This window comes from Lissotriton vulgaris, chromosome 3_1, assembly GCF_964263255.1.
Source record: "Lissotriton vulgaris chromosome 3_1, aLisVul1.2, whole genome shotgun sequence".
NCBI lineage: Eukaryota > Metazoa > Chordata > Amphibia > Caudata > Salamandridae > Lissotriton > Lissotriton vulgaris.
Window position 1 is genome coordinate 2,031,015,304 of NC_141689.1, and position 19,877 is coordinate 2,031,035,180.

Below are 19,877 nucleotides of genomic sequence, written 5' to 3' on the forward strand. Positions count from 1 at the left end.
TTGTATGTGATTTATTTATGTGTAGTGGGTTGTGTGTTTATAGGGGAATAGGGTGTGAAATAATTAAATTAAATTAAATAAAGAGATTGTATTTATTTATCTGGTATTTATTATTAATTCATTATTAATGAATTAATTGGTAATTAGTTTTTTTTAAATTAATTTATATTAATTATAAAGAATGTATTAATAAATATTGTTTATTGTTGTACATTTCTTGTTAATTAATTATTAATTGGTCATTAATTATTAATTGGTAATTAATATTTGTCAATTAGTTAATATATATTTACATCAATTTAATAATATTAATTGTTATTAATTGATTAATTGATATTTAGATTAATTGTGTTTTTTGTATGTGTAGTGTGTTGTGTGTTAAAGGGTCAGTAGCGTGGGAAGTAATTTTTTGTTATTTTAGTAGATATTAATTATAAATATTTGGTATTTAGTAATATATTTTTGTAAATAAAATATTACATCTATTTTTTCTTTACAAAAATATTTAATTGATAAGTATGTTAATATAACGCCTACGCTATCCTGCGCTTTTGCTACTATTGCACCATCTTGAGTGGGAATAGTAATTTTTACCCCTACGCTATCCAACGCTTTCCCTACTGTTGCACCCTCTGGAGTGGGAATAGTAATTGTTTCCCTTACGCTATCCAACGCTTTCCCTACTGTTGCACCCTCTGGAGTGGGAATAGTAATTTTTACCCCTACGCTATCCAGCGCTTTCCCTACTGTTGCACCCTCTGTAGTGGGAATAGTAATTTTTACCCTTACGCTATCCAATGCTTTCCCTACTGTTGCACTCTCTGGAATGGGAATAGTAATTTTTACCCCCACGCTACCCAATGCTTTTCCTACTGTTGCACCCTTTGGAGTGGGAATAGTAATTTTTACCTCTACGCTATCCAACGCTTTCCCTACTGTTGCACCCTCTGGAGTGGGAATAGTAATTTTTACTCCTACGCTATCCAACGCTTTCCCTACTGTTGCACCCTTTGGAGTGGGAATAGTAATTTTTATCCCTACGCTATCCAACGCTTTCCCTACTGTTGCATCCTCTGAAGTTGGAATAGTAATTTTTATCCCTTCACTATCCAACGCTTCCCCTACTGTTGCATCCTTTGGAGAGGGAATAGTAATTTTTACCCCTTTGCTATCCAATGCTTTCCCTACTGTTGCACCCTCTGAAGTTGGAATAGTAATTTTTACCCCTATGCTATTCAACGCTTTCCTTACTGTTGCACCCTCTGGAGTTGGAATAGTTATTTTTACCCCTACGCTATCCAACGCTTTCCCTACTGTTGCTTTCACTGGAGTGGTAATAGTAATTTTTACCCCTACGCTATCCAACGCTTTCCATACTGATGCAATATGTGGAGTAAGTGTATATATTAATTTATATGTAGAGTTTTCAATTTATTTAAAATGTATATGTATTAGTTATTATTTTTTAAATATGTTTTAATGTTTATATCTATATTTTGTTAAATTATATGTATTTTTAAATTATTTTTACATTATTATTAATACATTTTAAAAAACGATATTTTTAAGTTCGATATTTTTGTACAACTATATTTTTTTCCGATATTTTTGTACTTACCTTTATGTAGATAGAATGTCGATATTTTTGCTTCGATATTTTTTTATGTCTATATTCTGTCTGTCGATATTATGTCATAGATCCCCTCCAGCCTCACTTATTTTTACCAGCAGTGCAACGAATTGCTGTATGCCCACTTACAACCAAGCCTGGGTGATATCTGCTCCATTGTGACCTTGCATGCTGCAATTTCAATAATTCCTGGAATCAATATATTCCCTTTGCATGAGCACCCCATGAGCCATCAAACAACCTTGCTGCACCTTAACTCAAGGAAGAGAACTGCTGAGTAATATGGTACAAGCACTTGATGTGATGTTCCCCAACAGTACTGCTTGTTCAATGATGTTCAACTCTTCTTTAGGAGCATCTTGCCATGTTTCAGGCTAAAGCAACAGCTCAATGGCTGCAAGTTACATGGTGGGAATGATGAGAAGGCTTAAAGTCATTAACACTTCAAATGATAGCTTTAACACCAAAAGCCATGCAAGGAGGGGTATGCAAGAAAATTGGAACAGTGTGCTGCATTTACATTCCAAGAAAATGGTAGATGAAGGAGGTGCCCCAGAAAGTTGTTTAATTGTTAGTTTTATCACTGTCGACCAGGATGTTGGGACTACTGGGAGCTCTGTTGCCTACTATTAAGGTCTTATTGCTAATATATTGTGTTTTACAGTTAATCCTAAAATGTTGTAAGAGAATAGGTGCAAAGGTGGGAGAGGTGTTTCCAGTTAGGACACCAACGCAAGTAGTAGATTCCCAGGGCAACTTGTATCACCTAGTGCCAAGTACAGGCCAAGGTCTAGATGAAGTAGTTCAAATATCAACCAGAAGGGGAAATGTTGTAGGGAATGTAAATTATGAACACATCATAGAAAATATCAAACACACAGAAAATGTAAAACACAAGAACATAGTGCAAACATGCATGAGTAGAAAACATACAGCTGTACGTGGTTAAAACCCAGTTTAGGCCCAAGCCTTGCACTGAAAAGAAGAAAGGTGAAAAGTTCACTTGTGGACACTATGAGATAAGTAACTTGAAAGGGTTTCAGTTAAAGGCCAACTCATGTTGAGAAAGCATGAAAATATTTGTGGCTTTAGCACATGAGAGCACAGGCATGCACTCCATGCTTCCAAACAGATTTAACCTGATTAGACAATGGGTACAGGAAAACTGCATTAGTTTAGAATAAGTGGAGGTCATAGGTGCACACTGATAAAAGCACACACTCCATTTAAATTACATTAACTGCGAATACACACGTATTCAGGAGCAGAAGAGGGCTTTGTTTGTTAAACATTGTTGGAAGTGCAATAAAGAATCTGTAGAGGATTAGGCTAAAGTTTGGGTTATGGGGTCACAGGTCTTTCGGTGTTTTTCTGTCAATTATTATTTACTGTTTGCAATAAAGTATAGTAAAAGATGTGTATAAAAAGAGCTGCCAGTGAGGCAGCAATTTGTTAGAGACCAGCAGCCTGCGTGTGTGTAACGAGGGTCTTTCTCCCTGTTGCAACAATCATTAAAGAATTGTCTTTGCACTGCCAACATGAGTCTGTGTTGTTTTTTCATTTTGACAGTTTCAAGTCCCCCTACAACAGTTTATACTTACAACATTCTTGTATGATTTCAATTAATACAGAAAGTCAATCATAACTGCAACATGTTATTTCATATTTACAAGCATATACTTAAATAAAACATAGACATTGCTTACCATATAATACTTTATTGCATTAAATGTCGGGCATATTTTTTTTCTGTTATCAAAAATACATTTTAGCACTTGACAGTCGAAAGCATTGTAATTCTCATGGGATAACATCAATGCTAGAGACAGCAGCTTTCGCAATGGTTCTAAGGCCCATGTACCTGTGGCACAAGTAAGTATGACAAGTTATTTTTCAAAAGGGTTTGTTTTCTGAGAACTAAAGTCTCTATTGACCACTGAGAAGAAACTATCCTACTTTAACTATCCTTCTTTTTAAAGTATCATAGAAAGCATACATACTCAAAATTAAAAATATGTTGGAAGTAAGGCAAAAAACATCAACATTTACATTGCTTATTCATATTTTTATCTAAAGATATATACATTTTGCTTCTAACACTGAGGAAGGGAGTTTGTTCTGAACCTGTTATTTTTGGGGAGAATTCATGGCAGAAATACATCACAGTGAAAGATGGACTAATATGGTTGACACTGCTCAGCATCCCTGTTCAAAGCCAGTATGGGAGGGAGCCTGCATTACAGCATGCATACAGTGTTCCTGGACATCAGCACAGGGTGAGGTCAATCTAGATGGATATTCAATAAACATCTCCTGCAACACACTTCTTTGTGCTTGAAAACCCCTGGCATAAAGTGGGGGGCCGATGTGAAGAGAGTAACAGCCAACATTAGGCACACACATTTCATTTGAACATATTAAGCTTGTCTACTAAAATGATGAAGTGTTAAAACATGTATGGATACATTTATACATCCACATTATATGATGTGCACTCAAAATATAAGAAAAAATGGTAATAACTGTACAATGTAACATTTAGGCATCATGGCATCGAAAATGCAATTGTGAAGACAGCAAAGTCAGCCTGCTGTCAGCCTACAAAGACAGCTTATTGTACCGTGTTGTGTAACTTGGCATTTTTCCGACAGTTATAAATATGGTGACTATGCAAATGCATCATAAAATTAGCTAGTAATAGGCAATACATAAAAAAACAGCAATACTCAATTTGAAAATGTTATGGTTTACAAAGTTAATACTTCATCATAGTTAAAAAGATTATCATTGTCCAATACAGTACTGTCATTAGAGCTGTGTAACAAGGCAGTGGTACTTTGGCTGTCAACTGCTGTACATGGCACCCACATGCCATTGCATGGCAACAGCCTCCCGCATACTTCAATAGAAGGATAAGTAGCAGCATTTCTCCTGCTGTTATGGCAAGTGCATTGCAACCATAATATGGCTTCCTGTCACACCGAGTCTACCTTCACTTGGTTATTGTTTGTAACCATTGGCGATGGCTTGCTTTTAATTCTGTCAGCTGCATCATTGGAGCTCTCCTGAAAGAACATCTTTGCAGTACAGATAGTCACAACAATCCGCTTGTATTCCCTTCTGAAGTTCTGATTTAGTAGCCCATAGATGATGGCATTAAGGCAGCTGTTGAAGTATGCCATGTAATAACTGCCCACAAACAACCACTCTGGGATCCTAGGCATGATTGTGTCAGGATTGGCTGCCACAGCCAGGCCTATGATGTTTAATGGAGCCCAACAAACGGCAAACAGAACAAATACTACAAACATGGTCACAAAGTTCCTGAAGTCATGCGGTTTCAGTTTGGGCTTGTTATCTGGCTTAACCCTGCGACGCACTTGAATGACTAAGATCCAGATTCTTAAGTAACAAAATGTTACTATGGCTATTGGAAGCATGAAATGGAAAAACACCACAGCTATAGTATATGCTGAGCTTACCGACTGTGCAAAGGTACATGAATAAATCCTGGGGTCATACTGCAATGACCCAACAAACAAATTTGGCACAATAGCAACAAAGGTCAGCACCCAGATAAGAATGACATAGCACAAGGAGTTTTTGTCACTGTAGAGCTTGTCGTACTTGAGACTGTGGCAGATGTAGCAGTAGCGATTGATGGCGATGCCAGTGATATTGAAAATAGATCCGATAACGCTGATTCCCATCAGGAAGCCACTTATCTGGCAGTGCAGGTACCCCAAATTCCATCCTTTGTGAAATATAGAAGTCAAGACAAGAGGGTATGGATATACCGCCACTACCAAGTCTGCAATTGCCAGGCTGACAACAAATATGTTTCCTGAAAAAGAATAACAGAATTTTAATAACAGAATATGGCTACAATTAACTTTTTCTTCTCTGTCTTTGAAAAAAATAATGTTCATACAAATAAGATTTGTGCAACCCAGACTATATTTTAGAAAATGCAGTGTTGCAGGTAAACCTTTAAAACAACATTTGTAGATTCAATAGAAGACACTAGTGCAATCTTTTACAGCGTCATAGATGTATTTTTTAAACTGGTTACTCAATATAACTCTACTAATACTGGTGAAATAGATGTGATCTCGAGTGATATGAGGCAGATAAAGTGAACATTTAACTAAAACAAAAAAGCTAAGAGCAAAAGTCACAGTTGAATCCAACAAAATGATTGTGTAATTCATCTGTACTAAAGCAATTTAGGCTGTAATTTTTCACAGCTGTCATTAGGATAATTGTGTGGCAGATACCCAATAGTAATATGTCTAAGTAAAATACACAGCTTCAAGTTGCATCACAAATAGTTTCAAATATTGTTGTGAAATTGTTCTGAAATAACCTGTTGCATGGACCATAAGTAAGAGACTCAAAGCTCTGTCTATGTATCCATCATAAATTAGTGACAATGAGAATAAAGATTACATATTTGTTGCCAAATTTTTTTTGCTGATTTTTCAATCACAAAATCTTTTCTGTTAGGGAATTGGCTATGTCACCCAGTCCTTGCTGTTTAGAAATTTTAAAAGAAGCCTAGATAGTTAGCCATTTTAAAACTATAGTCTGCTAGATTTTTTCTAACTCTCTAAAAAGGTCCCAACTATTCTAAAAACCATGACTGAGACAGAGCGTAGTTCCCAGGTGCTCAACCTGGGTCCTTACAAAAACCTTAAGCTGTCCAAAGTTAAGGACCTCTGCCAAGCATGGAACCTTGCCACTGGGCCTAAAACTCCAAAGCCCAACCTCCTTGCTGAGCATGATAGGACCGGGGCAATGGAAACCAATATAGATACCCAGAAGAGGGAAATGACAGTGAGGATGATGAAGGAGTTTATAATTCACATACTGACAGTACCTCTACTGGGAGTACTTCTGGTAATGCGTGAAATGAAATACGTGAGGATGATGCAGATCTTCAAAACCTGGCTAGGGGACTAACTCTCGAGGCAAAACTCTTGGCTATAGAAAAATAAAGAATTGAGATGGGTCTAGGTCCCATCTCTGGTGGCAGCAAAAACTTAAATATTGAGAAAGAAGTAGCCTTTGACAATAAAATCCTTAAAGGAATTGACCCCATATATGCAGAAGGTGAAGATATCACCAAATGGTTTACAGTCTTGGAGAAGGCCTGTAGAATGAGGAAACTCAACCAAAAGATTTGGGCCTCTCTATGCTGGGAGCTGTTTTCTGGAAAGTGCAGGGATGGATACTTGATGAGGCAGAGGCTGAGTCTTATTTTCTCATGAAGAGATCCCTGATTGAGGGCTCTGGATTCACAGCTGGATAATATAGAATTTAGTTCAGGGAAACTCAGAAAACCTCGAGTCAGTCCTGGGATGAGTTTGTGGACTTTTCAGTGAAAACACATGGTGGTTGTCCAAAGAGAAGTCAGGTGCACGATGGGATTTAAAATTTGAAGGAAAATCTGTTAAGCAACTGAAAAGTTGCATCAATACCTGGTGGATCTGGGTTCTGTCTCGCCCCAGGAGTTGGGGAAGAAGGCTTCTCATTGGGTAAAACAAGAGAGTCCTGGAAGAGTCATGAAGGGAGTGACCAAATGAAAGTGGTTGTGAAGCCCTACCCCCAGGAGGAAAAGGTAAACCAGATTAAAAACCAAGATAAGGAGTCCTATGTAGGCCCTTAAAAACCTGTCTAGGAGGGTGGGCCCCAAGATACCCCAAGAAAACAAAAGTGGGTACCAGGGGGAGGCCAGGGTTGCCAAAAAGGCTTGGCACTTTGACAGTAAGCAGACAGGGCACTGAAACAAGCACACTTCCTGTCCTTAGAGCAAACCCACAAGTATACCTCAAGGGGTTGCCAGTGTAGTCTTTAAGGATGATTCCCCACACCATAGTACATGACAAGTTAGTGCTCTCCAACCAGTATATCCCAGGTGAGACTAGGAGAGTTAAGTGGAGGTTACTGATAGGCCTGTAGCTATAGTACCCCTAGAAATAATGGGGGTCCCTTAGTTGGAGAAGGGTGTTAATCAGTAGAGACCTCCCCCTGGACTGTCTCCTTGGAAATGTCCTCCCAGAGGATGGTCTGAGCCAAACTTGGTACTGTTCCAGTTCCATTCCTCTCCCAAGGATTATGGAGGTTCTGAACCGCCACTGAGTACACATAGACTCCAGAAGAAAAGAAAATGGAGAAAGTGTAGGAAAGGTGGGAAACTTTTAGCCAAAGTTTCAGTAAGCCAAGACAACCCAGCTTCAGTAGGGGAGAACTCCACAGTTGGCCCTGGTTATGCCCTACCTGGCCTACAAGGCATCCTGACCAGCCATGCAGCTGTTAAGCATTAAATGATGGCTTCTCAGCTAACAGAAGAGAGAGTGGAGGAAGGGTCTTTGCTACAGGATGTAGTAAACCCTCACTTTAAAACAAAAGAGAGCCCCCCTGAACCCAACGAAGCCTAAGAGTTAACCCCTTCACTTGTCAGAGAAGATCTAAAGGTGTGGTTCTGTGTGCTAACAGCTGGCCTCTGTTGGGTGTTAGCCTTTATGGCTGCACTGTCATTGGTATGGTGGACTGACCCCATGTCAAATAGAAAGCTAGACTCCCCTGACCCTGTTGGACATGGTAGGATTACTCTTGTTGTTTGTAACCCCTATGGGTGAACTGCGGTTGCCTTGGATAAGATAGGATTAGCAGAGGTGAATACCTCTAGCGCCAAAGAAAAGAGAATGGGTAAGGAAACTAAAGAAGCAAGCAAAGCACATTTTAGATGGGGTCCTAACCCTATTGAGTTAAGTCAGCTTCACAAAGGAAATGACATTACTCTTTCTCACCAGACAGACTAGGAAGGCTCTCCTAAGTTGGGGCTGAGTATTCTGGCCTGTTGGCTGGGGAGGTTGTGTGGGAAACTGGGCTTTTGTTGCAATTGTCCCCCCACTTTTTGTCTAGTATTTCATGCAACTTTGACTGAAGTGCACTGGGTTCCTGCTAACCAACTCTCCAGTGCCAGTGTTCTTTTCCCAATACAATACAAGATATCGGGTCACTTTATTCCCAAGTGACCAGTTCTTTAAAACCTCTGTAAGTCCCTAGTAAGTGATATGTCTTGGACCTAGGACATCAGTACTAAGGAGGGTCCATAATAGCTGCAGCATATCTTGTACCACACTAATGGAACCAGCAACAAACTCATGCAGACTGTCACCGCAGGATGCATTATAAGGTGCTCTAAGAAGTGACAAAGCGAAATTATACACTTGTGTGCCTGACCCCTAACACTGCATGTACTATTTGTAAATCATCCCTACAGCAGACCTTCCTTCCCTAAGGTAGGTTGCCTTATATTGCATGCGAGGACATATCTGCATGAGCAGATATGCCCCTGTGCAGTCCAATCCAATTCCTGATAGTACAAGTAAACAGTGAACTTATTAAGATATGTACTGGGCACTGGTCAAAACGAGTTCCCCAGTTACACAATGGCTTCACTGAAACATTTGGTGTCTGTTATCAAATACCTCATATTAATAAACCCACACTGATTTCAGGGATTAATTTCTTAATACATGCACCCAGAGGGTAACCTTTAGGAACCCCATGAAACATACCAACCCGCTGGTATACTGGCTGACTGGTCCAGTCCAGCCTGCCACCACAGCCGAGTTTCTGACCCATGGGAGGTGAGAACCTCATTCTCAGAGGAAAGAAACAATGCCTCCTCTGGGGAGATGTGTTATCACCTCCATCCCCAAGAAGGCTAGTAATTTAGCATTCCAAGGCATGGAGCTTCAAAGATGCCGTCCCCTTCAGTATGTGAATCTGGATTCCCTCAGAGGTGAGGGGATGCCAACCCCCTGACCAGGGCCCATTCTGCCCCAGGATAGGTGGGAAAATTAGCTATGCAGGAGGCATGTAGCACTGCCAGTCTGTAAAAACCTGTCGGGTGACCAAGCCTGAAGTGAATGCAAATTTAGAAATTTCACCATCTTGCGTGTTGTGGAATTTGGAATTTTGGGACAGTAAGTGAATAAGTAAATAAATGTTTTATTGTTTAGTTAACTAAAACCTTAACAATATATACATTTTATAACAAATGTAGTGAACACTGCCCCTTAAATAGAAGTGATGATTGATACCACCTCTTAATTGAGGGTCTGACGGGTCAAATGCTTGAATGACTGCTTATCGGCATGTCCTTATCCCTCGTGCAATGAAAGTTCTTTCAATAAAGTGAAACATGCTGTGTGTAAACATGGGCAGATGCAAATTAGATTAACAAAGTCCTCTTTTAATTCGCCACAAGGTCTGCCTGCTGTGGACCAGCTTTGCTTCTTGGATGGCTGGTCTGCCATAGATAGCTGGACAAAGCAGATGGCCATTAGTTATTTTTTATTCTTGCCGAGAATGTGAGGCCTAAGTAAGGTGAAGATTTTAAAGTTTATAATATTTAATCACCATCCACCCATGAGATCTAAGGCTGAAGCTGTTTTTCTCCAGTAGTAATGAATGGAATTTGGCAACTTTATTTATTGTTTGTTTGAAAGTTGCAAAGGAAAGAGTATTGTTCCGTAGCTCAGTTGTGTTGGTAATTGTTTGTGCTTTCAACAGATATTGGTAGTATGTAGATTTTTGTCATTTTCAAGTTTGTCTCATAAAGCCTAATTGATCAGACTGTGTTTCAAATTCTGTTTTAATTTGTACCAGCATTTTATAGTAGAGTACATCCTCCCTACTGTTTCTTTAATCAGTCCAAATTTTAGGTGCACCTGCGATGGTGACTAACCCTGGGCGAAGCACTACGCTACGCTCGCGGAGTTTGCGAAGTTTGCGCAACTTCGCACTACGCGAACTGCACGTAGCATAGTGTGAACACGCGTAGTGCAGTGTAGCGTAGTGCAGTGCTCATTTTTTGCTTGTTCGCGGTCCTGAACGTCATGTTCGCGACCGCGAGCAAGCAAAATGACATCCCGGCGAGATTCTCAACGCGGGGAGGTAAGGTTTCTAATTGTGAGTGGTTGCGCATGCTCGCGACCGCTCTCAATGAGAAACTACCAGTTCGCGTTGAGAAAGCTGCCGCTCGAGTAATATCTACTCGAGCAGCAGAAAACTACAGCTCGCACTGTGCAAGATGCCGTTTTCAATGATTGCACAGTGCCGGATGCTTGTCCGCACTGTGCAATCATTGAAAACGCATCTTGCACAGTGCGAACATGCTACTACGCAGCTCGCGTAGTGCTACGTGAAGTTAGCGTAGTGCGAAGTGCACTTCGCGTAGCTTCGCGTAGCGCTACTTCGCGAACTACGCCCACCCTTAATGGTGACACAGAGTTAGGTATTGGAAGACTTGCTTATATGTTGTGACCAGCAATTTGTTGAGCAAGGTGCAGTATTTTCCATGTAAAATGGCACTCTTTTCAGGAATTCTGGGACAGGGTTATGTCCACTCCCAAAAGGACGTGATCATCTAGGGTGTGTAATGATCCCAGGGGTAAGTAGCCCATTTGCTACTTCCCAACACTCATCTAACACACCTAAATTGAGTATTTAGGGAACCCCCTGAAACCAGGACTTCAGATTTCCACGGATCAAAAGAAGAAGTAGACAAAGAAGAAGACTGCTGAACCGAGAACCGAGGAGCATGACTGTCTTGGCACCAACCCAGCCAGCCTGCCTGCTACATCCGACTCGTGTGGACCAACTGACTCATCCTGTCAATGTGCAGACCTCAAGAAATCCGGAGGGCTGCCAGTGTTTCCCCAATTGCCAAAGGAACTCCATTAGAGTAGAAGAGCTTCCCCACCGCAGCTACAAGCACCAAAGTAGCAAGATTCAGTACACAAACCTGCTGCCTTTGGTGACTATCAATGCATCAGCCACCCAGGAAGAGGTAGCAGTGCTTCTGTAGGTCATATAGATCCATCCTCTCTCCATGTGTGGTAATGTCAGGACCAACTGGAAACCGCACAACACCAATACCTGGTGTGGCAGACCCATTGTAGAAGCTAAGGCTTTTTGTGTCCAGTCCAGACACCAATGCAGAGGAAGACTGACCTGCACATTGAGAGACTTCAGGGACAATGAGACTCAAATCAAGAGTGGCCCAACTGTCCTGTTTGCCCCTCTGAAGCAGAACAAAGACAAAGAGTGAGCCTGCGACTACCACCACCCCAAGCCTCAAAGGTGCTATGAACCCGCACTCCAAAGCCCAAGTCCAAGGGACAGGATGGTGCCAATGGAGTTCCCAGACCCACAAGAGCTAAGCCCAATCTTGAATTTGCCCAGAATGGACTTTCAGTCTCTGCCCGCAGCCTCTTTCAGAAGGCCCATCTTCAACAGTGAGAGACTCCAGCACTGGATCTGACACCAAAAGACACCACTGCATCTGAGTCCCAGAGCCCGAGATGAAGTGGACCAAGGGTGTCCCTGTGTGTCCGAATATCTCAAGGGTCGAGCCTCCCCTGTGGGTTCCCCCGGAATAGTACCCCAATCTCAGCTTGCAGCCTCTTTCCGACCTGATCGTTCCCCACTGAAGTGAGTGGGATACCTGATGCTGTGACACTCCTCTGCATCTGGATACCCCAGAGCCTCTTGGAGTAACCTGTTGATATGGCCTTGGAGATTTCCCCATAACCTCCACCCCCAAAGTCCTGGAGACGAGCCCTGTAAGTTGCTGTTAAGTGCTCAAATGCAGTACATGTTTTCCCCCATCGGATAACATTACCACACCCAAGAACTGCACTAGTCTACTTTCGAAAACTGTAAAAATTATTGACTTGAAAAGAACTTACCTGGTTCCGATCATCTTGGTATCTAAATTAATATAAAAGTATGTGTTGCTTTTATCAGTTGGTGTTGCATTTTTTATTGAGTGGGTGTCTCACATCCTTTGTGTGTGCAATTAATGGGTAGCACTACTCTCTTGTATGCCTAACTGCTCACCTAAACTATCACAAATAGAACATTTGGGCTATCATTTGCACAATGGAACTCTTTTTGGTCCACTATATAAAGAGCCAATGTTGTTATCCCATGGTAGAGCAGGCGTTGGGGTAGTGAAAAACGACTTTAGGAGTTTTTCACTGCGGGGACACATAAAACCTAAAAGTACTTGTCCACGTTTTTTAAATACACTGCATGCAGCCCTCTGAGTTCTCTAGGGCCTGCCATAGGGATAACTTATGTGCATTACAAAGGAAGGTTTGGGCCTGGCAAAAATGTTTATTTTACCAGGCTGATATGGCAGTTTAGAACTGCACACACAGGATGCAATGGCAGACCTGAGATGTGTTTAAATGGCTACTTAAGGCAGTACAGGCTCTGTAATAGCATAATTTTTGATAATTTTGCATCAAAAGTGTAACATGAAATTACTGAAATCACTTTGATTACTCTGGCGTAAAGAACATTGCCCCTAGGCCTACTTTGCGGTGGAGTACCCCCTTTGCCAATCTCTAAATCAGTCCTTTAGTCTCTTTTCTGAAGCTCATAATCATCTAGTGGGGCAAACCTGAAATCTGCAGCTGACAAAGTCCTCTCGACATTCAATACATTTGCTGGACAATCCTGCTGTAGCTCCAGAGGTGTTGTAAGTCTTAAAAAGCTCTAAGTTCCAATTTTTCAGGCTTTATGAAACAGCTCCTTTTTGTCACTTCTCTCAGAACCTGAGAGACAACCTCTCACTCGAGCAGAGGCCACCAGCAGGGTCCAGTCTAGATCCAGTTGCTACTGGTCCACTTGCCATTTCAGGACAAAAGGCCTCTTAAAGCTTGCTGTATCCCTACAGCCAGCCACACAGGAGGTAAGCCAAATGAACTTTGGAGTCTGCTTCTTGGCCAAGGGTACAAGTGGGACAAGTCCACATCTTTACCTCTATACATAACATAACATGTGTGTTTTTAAAGCGCACGTTCACCTGAAGGCATCTTGGTGCTGAATACCAGACGATTATTTTTACCCAAGTCAATTGTACTCTTTTTAACGACCTCAGATCGATGAGAGGCTGAACCTCTGACCATGAGGTCAAACACAGGCTCCTGCAGGGGGCCCATTAGCCCACTGAGCCACCAGACCCAGCATCACAGCTCTCAAACAACATGCTCAGTCTTCTGTTTCCCAGAGTGGGTTCTGATGAGCTGTGGGTGAAGTGTCACTTTTGTAGGTTGTACTAGCCAGTGTGAGGTGAATCCTGGAACTCCTTAGCCAATAAATAAATTCCCAGGAGCAACACTTCCCTCTTCTTCGGCCTTACTGCAAACTATTCCACTATGCATTATTCAGAACCTCTTTCTGCCTTTGGATGTTGAGACAAGGGTGTGCTAGACAAGGGTGTATTTAAGAAATTGAGCAGTCCCCTCTTCCTCAACTACACCAAACTATTTCTGGGACCAGCTGCCCCTCCCATTGTCTGTTTTCAAGATGACTACAAAGTGTCAAGGGAATTAAGACTTCTTTTCCCCAGGTCATGATTTATACCTAACGATGAAAGGCCAACCCTTACAATGGCCCCTTTCAAGTGAATACAATTTTTGAACCCTGCATAGCTTCCCTTCCTGACCTTATAAGAATCACATACTTCACACGCAAGACTTCCTGGCAAAGTTTCCACCATTCATTTACTCTGGGAGCAGTTTTTTCACCTCAATAAAGTAAAACACTGGCAGGCTTCAGCTGCAGGTAGGCTAATACTAATAAGCTTACTGAAGATTTTCAATGATAAAAAAGTTAAACTTTTTGGAAATCACTTTTGCTGAACAATTATTAAAAATCTACCACTAAATTAGATTTTTAATGAACATTAAAAATAGTGGTTGAATTATTCTTGTTTTTATCAAAATGAAAGATAGCAGGAGTATGATTTTATTTTGAAGTTTAGTTTTTATAGGACAGCTTCTGCCCTTTTATAGTGAAAATATATTTGGTGGACTAGCCACTGTAGGTACATGCCAACAATAAATTGTTGCATGCACCATTTCTGAATAGGTACCCGCCAGGTGGGCCTCAAGGCCTACTTAGTGGTGAAATGTTTTTTATTCAAAAGTAGGATTCATTCCTGTCAAAAAAGTATTTGCCTGCACATTTTAAAGCTTCAGAAGTCACGCCACACAGATAGGCCTGAAGCCAAGTTCCTTTTGTCAGCCTGGTGAATTGCACCCTGTTTATGGAAATGAGAAGTCCTGCAGCAGCTGTGTTCCAACTCTGAGTTTATGGTAAGTAGCGCCTCACGCCCCACAATTTTTTACAGAAGGCAGCCGCTACTGCATGCTCTCACTTTTAAACAATATTTTGTTATCAAGTGTAATTTGATGCACATTTCTCTCATAAGTGTCGAGTCACCTGAAGAAAAAAAACCTTTTAAGGTATGTACTTGCTTACATAATGCTTGTGAGTTCTTTAAGCAACACACTTTGCCTTTTATACAGTAGGTGTGAGAAGAAATGACACATCCTGCAATACATGCCAGAGCCAGACAGACTTTGGTAGAACTGTGGCAAAGAGAAAGCAAGAGGCTCTGTAAATAAGATGAAGGTCAGTAATCAGGAACTGCATACAACTTTATTTGCGAGCTAAAATTTTTGCAGATTCCTAAATTAAACATATCTATTGTCTTGAAATAAAAAATAGACTATTTTTGTAAACACCATGCAGTTACACATGCCGATGGACATAATGTATTGGGCTTGACAAACGTCTGAGAATAACAAAATGCTAATAAATGACACATATTCTTATTAATAAACTATGCAAGCTCGGATGTATATAAATTTGGGGTGGGTGATATATTCTGCTCTGCCAGAGGAACTGGCTGGATTTTGGCCACTCCTCATTATGGGGCCGATTAGGATTGCGGTGATTCCGCATCCTCCGGGCCGGCGGAAGCCACCACCGGCCCGGAGGATGCGGAATCACCGCAGCAGTGCCTTTAAAGACCCCCGCCAGATTAGGATGGCTGGGGGTCATCGGCGGACGGGAAAACCATCCGCCGCTTTTCCGCCACTGTCGCCTTCCGACCGTGGCGGAAAAGCTCTAATATGGTGGCGGTGTCTATCAAACACCGCCAGCCATATTAGGATGGGGCAGGAAACATGCTTTTCCACGGCGGCTTTTCCGCCGTGAAAAGCATGTGGTGTTTTGTGTTTGGGGGCCTGTTGCGTCGGGGGTGGGGGGTGCGCATGGGGGGTACCTATGGTACCCCCCCAGCATTTACATGCACAAAGCGGCAGGCACCGCGCGGTGCCTGCCGCTTTGTGCATGTAAATGTAAAACATGCATTTTTAACCTTGCCGCGGGTGCTGCTTCAAGCAGCACCCGCCACAAGGTTAAAGATACGGGATGTGACCGCCAGGGTGGTGGTCACATCCTAATTCCTACAGAGGGACCGCTGCTGCCCCCGATAGATGGTCCCTCCACCTCGGGTATGGTGGACGGACGCAGGTCCGTCCGCCATCCTAATGACCCCCTTAGTTTGTAACAAGGAGTGCGGACCAAATTCCTCCAGCTCCCCTGTGACAACGTTTTTTTCTCGGGCGGAACGAAAATGTATGTTTGCAAGGGAGAGCAAGATGTGGCGTCTACTCGCTTGATTTTCAGTTGCTAGGGGGGCACTCAGTGAGATTTCTCTAGTGTGGGAGGTCGCAGGTGGTGACAAACATTTTGCAGACGGAAAGCTACCGCTTGAGTAGAAAATGTACCTGAGTAGCAGCAAAATGAACTCAAGAACATGTGCTCACCTTCCATCCACATGGTGCAGTTTGTGTTGATTTTTCAACACAGAACAAGCTCTTAGTGCTAAATCACGGTGCAAGAAGCACCGCGTGCCTATTTCCAATCGCTCGTGGAATTCTGAGGAATCTCGTGGAATTGTTTTGCAACTCCGTGGAATTCCGTAGAGTGAAACTCCACAAGTTCCTCCCAGGCCAAAATGAGTGTGTCAGGTCGTAGGTAAATAACAACTCCTCACAAAATGTTACCTTACTTTAGTTTATTAACCTCTGTCAACTATTTTCTTGCTTTTTGAGATTTTCAGAATATATTTCATTCATGATGGGTTCGCTGACAATGCACATTTGATATTTGATGATGCTGTAAATTGCAATGTTGTAAAATAAATTTCTACAGATTAATTTCCTATTAACTTTGCCAGGTCGAGTTCATAAATTATAACTATGGTAAGGCACGTTTATAAGAAGCATCCTTCTATCGCAATCATTTGTGCTAATACATTTGATGTGAGAAATTCTGTCTTCCTGAATCCGTTTTGATTAGTACTTAAGAATTCCAACAATACAAGTAATAAAAGTAACATTCTCGTATTCACATCGCTTACAGGTAAATCATAGGTGTGGTGGAAGTATACATGTGTAACGTGACTGTAAACTTATAATAAAGCACAAGTAATCATAATGGGCCACAGTCTTTCAGTGCTAATGCTTTCGGGTGGTATACTCATCTTCACGGGTGTCATTCTGTCTTTTCCCCATTAGAACCCACATTTTAGACATTGCTGTGGGATGAACCTTAAATAAACCAAAGCTTTCATCCTGTATTGTATGCTGTGGATAAATCGGATTAACTCCTTGAACAGTTTTTTTCTTTCTATACAGTATTGGGTATTTTCTTAGTTAAAAAAAGTAATGTAATTACTCGTATCGTTCATAATGCAATCTAATACGAAAGCGATGAGTTCTAAATATTTTGATAAGGTTTATTCGTAATTTACCTCTTTTATATTTCTATTTTTATGTATAACGAAAAAGGGACCCGATTGACAAAAGTAATCTGAGTCAAAATCCTAACTTTATGACTTTAGGTATTAACAAAGGATATTTAGGAGTAGTAAAGTTAGGAACCCTTACTTTACATCTCCTAAATGCCTTTTGTGAGTACCAAAAGTCGTAAAGTTAGGATTTTGTCTCAGATTAGAAGTAGTAAAGTTAGGAATCCTAACTTTACTACTCCTAAATGTCTTTTGTGAATCCTGAAAGTCCTAAAATTAGGATTTTGTCTCAGATTACTTTTGTGAATCGGGCCTTATGTTCATATTATGATGTTATACATTACTGAATGGCTATGGGGGATTTTTTATGCTTGGGGTAAACATTCGCAACATTTTCAGGTTTAATAAATGCTCTGATCAAGCAGAATGGAATAGTTCTATGTTGAAACTAATCATAACAGCTAATCATTTCAATAATTTACATTCACAGTTTACTAAGAGGTTCTTGAGGAAAGAACAAAAGAACAGACATGCAATGCATGACCATCTGCAGACTATTGGGCCGGTGGGAAACAATGAAGATGGAAGAAACAGCCTTCTGTCGACTGCAATCAGAAACCCAAGGAAAACAATTTTCTGCTTTCGACTTGTGGCTTCAGTCCCAAGCAAGCACATTGAGTGTCTTGCAGTCAGACAAAACCTAGGTAGCCCAAGGAGAAGGAAGAGAAATAGTTAGATGCCCAGTCTCCTGCCTTTGCAGTTGCCCTCTTGTTGAAGTCCCAGGAAGATGAAGTCGGCAGAATCTTGATATGATCCTGTACTGTGTGTTTCTCATAATGTATTAAGTGATCCCAAGCAACATCTTTTGGTCTCATGCAGCATCTGTTGCCATCCCACCTTGTGCCTTACTTCTAATGTATTAAGCGGTCATGTATAGAGTTGCTGAGTACGTAAAGAAAGAGCTGTTAGAGGGAGGGCAAAAGGATGTTGATGGTAGTGTGAGCAGTAGTGCATGATTGTGTTTGTCTCAACAGTGTGTGTGTGTGTGTGTGTGTATGTAAGCTTATCTTGTCATCTAGTATAGTTCTTGGCATGTGATTCCCTAGGCATCTAATGCCAATAACCTTTTTGTCACTGCCTGAAATTATGATGATAATGCTTGACAGACTCTCACCTGGACATGTCTGATATCCATGTCAGAAAAATGACTCTGCTTATAATCAACACTTCAGTATATAAGGGAATGCCAAAGGCATATTCCTAAGAATATAATACAATGTCTGTCAAATCAAACCCTAAATATTTGATGCAGTATTTAACTGGGCCCTTTAAACACTTCCTAAGTCTATAAAATAATACATGAGCCCATGAAACTTGGTAGAGAAGTATGTAATTTTTCCAAGGCATTTGGATTTAATGTATGGCATGCAATAACAAGGGCATGTTACGGCACTGGTTGCCATGCCATTTTTAAGTCCTATCATGGCATGGCCTGGCTTGAGCTTTACTAGGAATGTTATGGCATAGATTAATGTGATGAAAAGGTATCTCATGTGACATCCCGGATATATGATTTGGTACCGGTGTACTTCTTTCACTTGATATGATTTCGAGCCTATCTGGGTACATGAGGCATTTAAGGAATATCAAGATGTACCTGAGCATAATTTATTTGACCGTATAATGACATAGTTGGCAGTGCACGGTCTTGCACAACAAAATCTGGCAAAACAAGGATTATATATGGGATGAAGTACCCCTTGCCATACATTATGGGGATATTGCAAGCCACCAAGGACTTCCATGGCTGTATTGAGGAACAGGGTATAAGGTCGAATTTATTTTTAAGATCATGGAACTCCAAGGCGACTTGTAATATTCTTTTAAGATATGGTAAAATATATGTTATTTTTTATAATAAATGGTCACATCATTGCCCATAACAAAAAACACCTAAAACCTTGTTGTGTTGTTTTTTCATGTTAATTGCAGAACAGACTAAAAACCTAATCTGTACTGTGGAATTAAACACACTAAAGGACAGTAAGTATTGTTTGCAAAAATAATATCAGAACAAATTGATTGTATGTTGAGTTAGAAAGTGTTGTCGTTCAGATTGTGTATAAACACACAGAATTTCTGTCTTTCCTGTAAGGACCTATAACATGGAAGAAATTAAACATATTTCTTAAACAATCTACTTTTGGCCGAAAATAAACATATTCGACAAAGGAAAAGTCTATTCCTGTTTTTCTTGTTTAAGCTGCAGCTATAATTATGCACTGTGACCTGCCTTTCACCTTGGCTTCTGTCTCTGTAAGCAGGGATTGTGACAGATAACATATAACCTATTTATTTTTTTACAGTTACGCCATTTCTTTATGAGCTAATCAAACCTCAACTATAATAAGAACATTAGAGATGGGCTTCTATACAGGGACTGCAGGCCCCCGTGTATTATGATGGTAATAAAATATCTGACATGTTCTTATGTCAGAATGCATTGGCAATGCCTGATAAGTATCGCCTCAGGCATATGATGGAATGGTTGGTATG

General features: G+C 40.9%; 1 protein-coding gene across 1 annotated transcript in view; it reads right to left on the bottom strand.

Annotated features, from left to right (window-relative positions):
• Positions 1-3,405: 3,405 nt before the first annotated feature.
• Positions 3,406-19,877, bottom strand: part of MTNR1A (melatonin receptor 1A) — a 123,681-nt gene continuing 107,209 nt past the window's right edge. Inside the window, exon 3 of the mRNA XM_086963857.1 lies at positions 3,406-5,474. Within this exon, the coding sequence (XP_086819983.1) occupies positions 4,606-5,474 (869 nt within the window). The 3' untranslated portion in view covers positions 3,406-4,605. The remainder of the gene's footprint in view (positions 5,475-19,877) is intronic.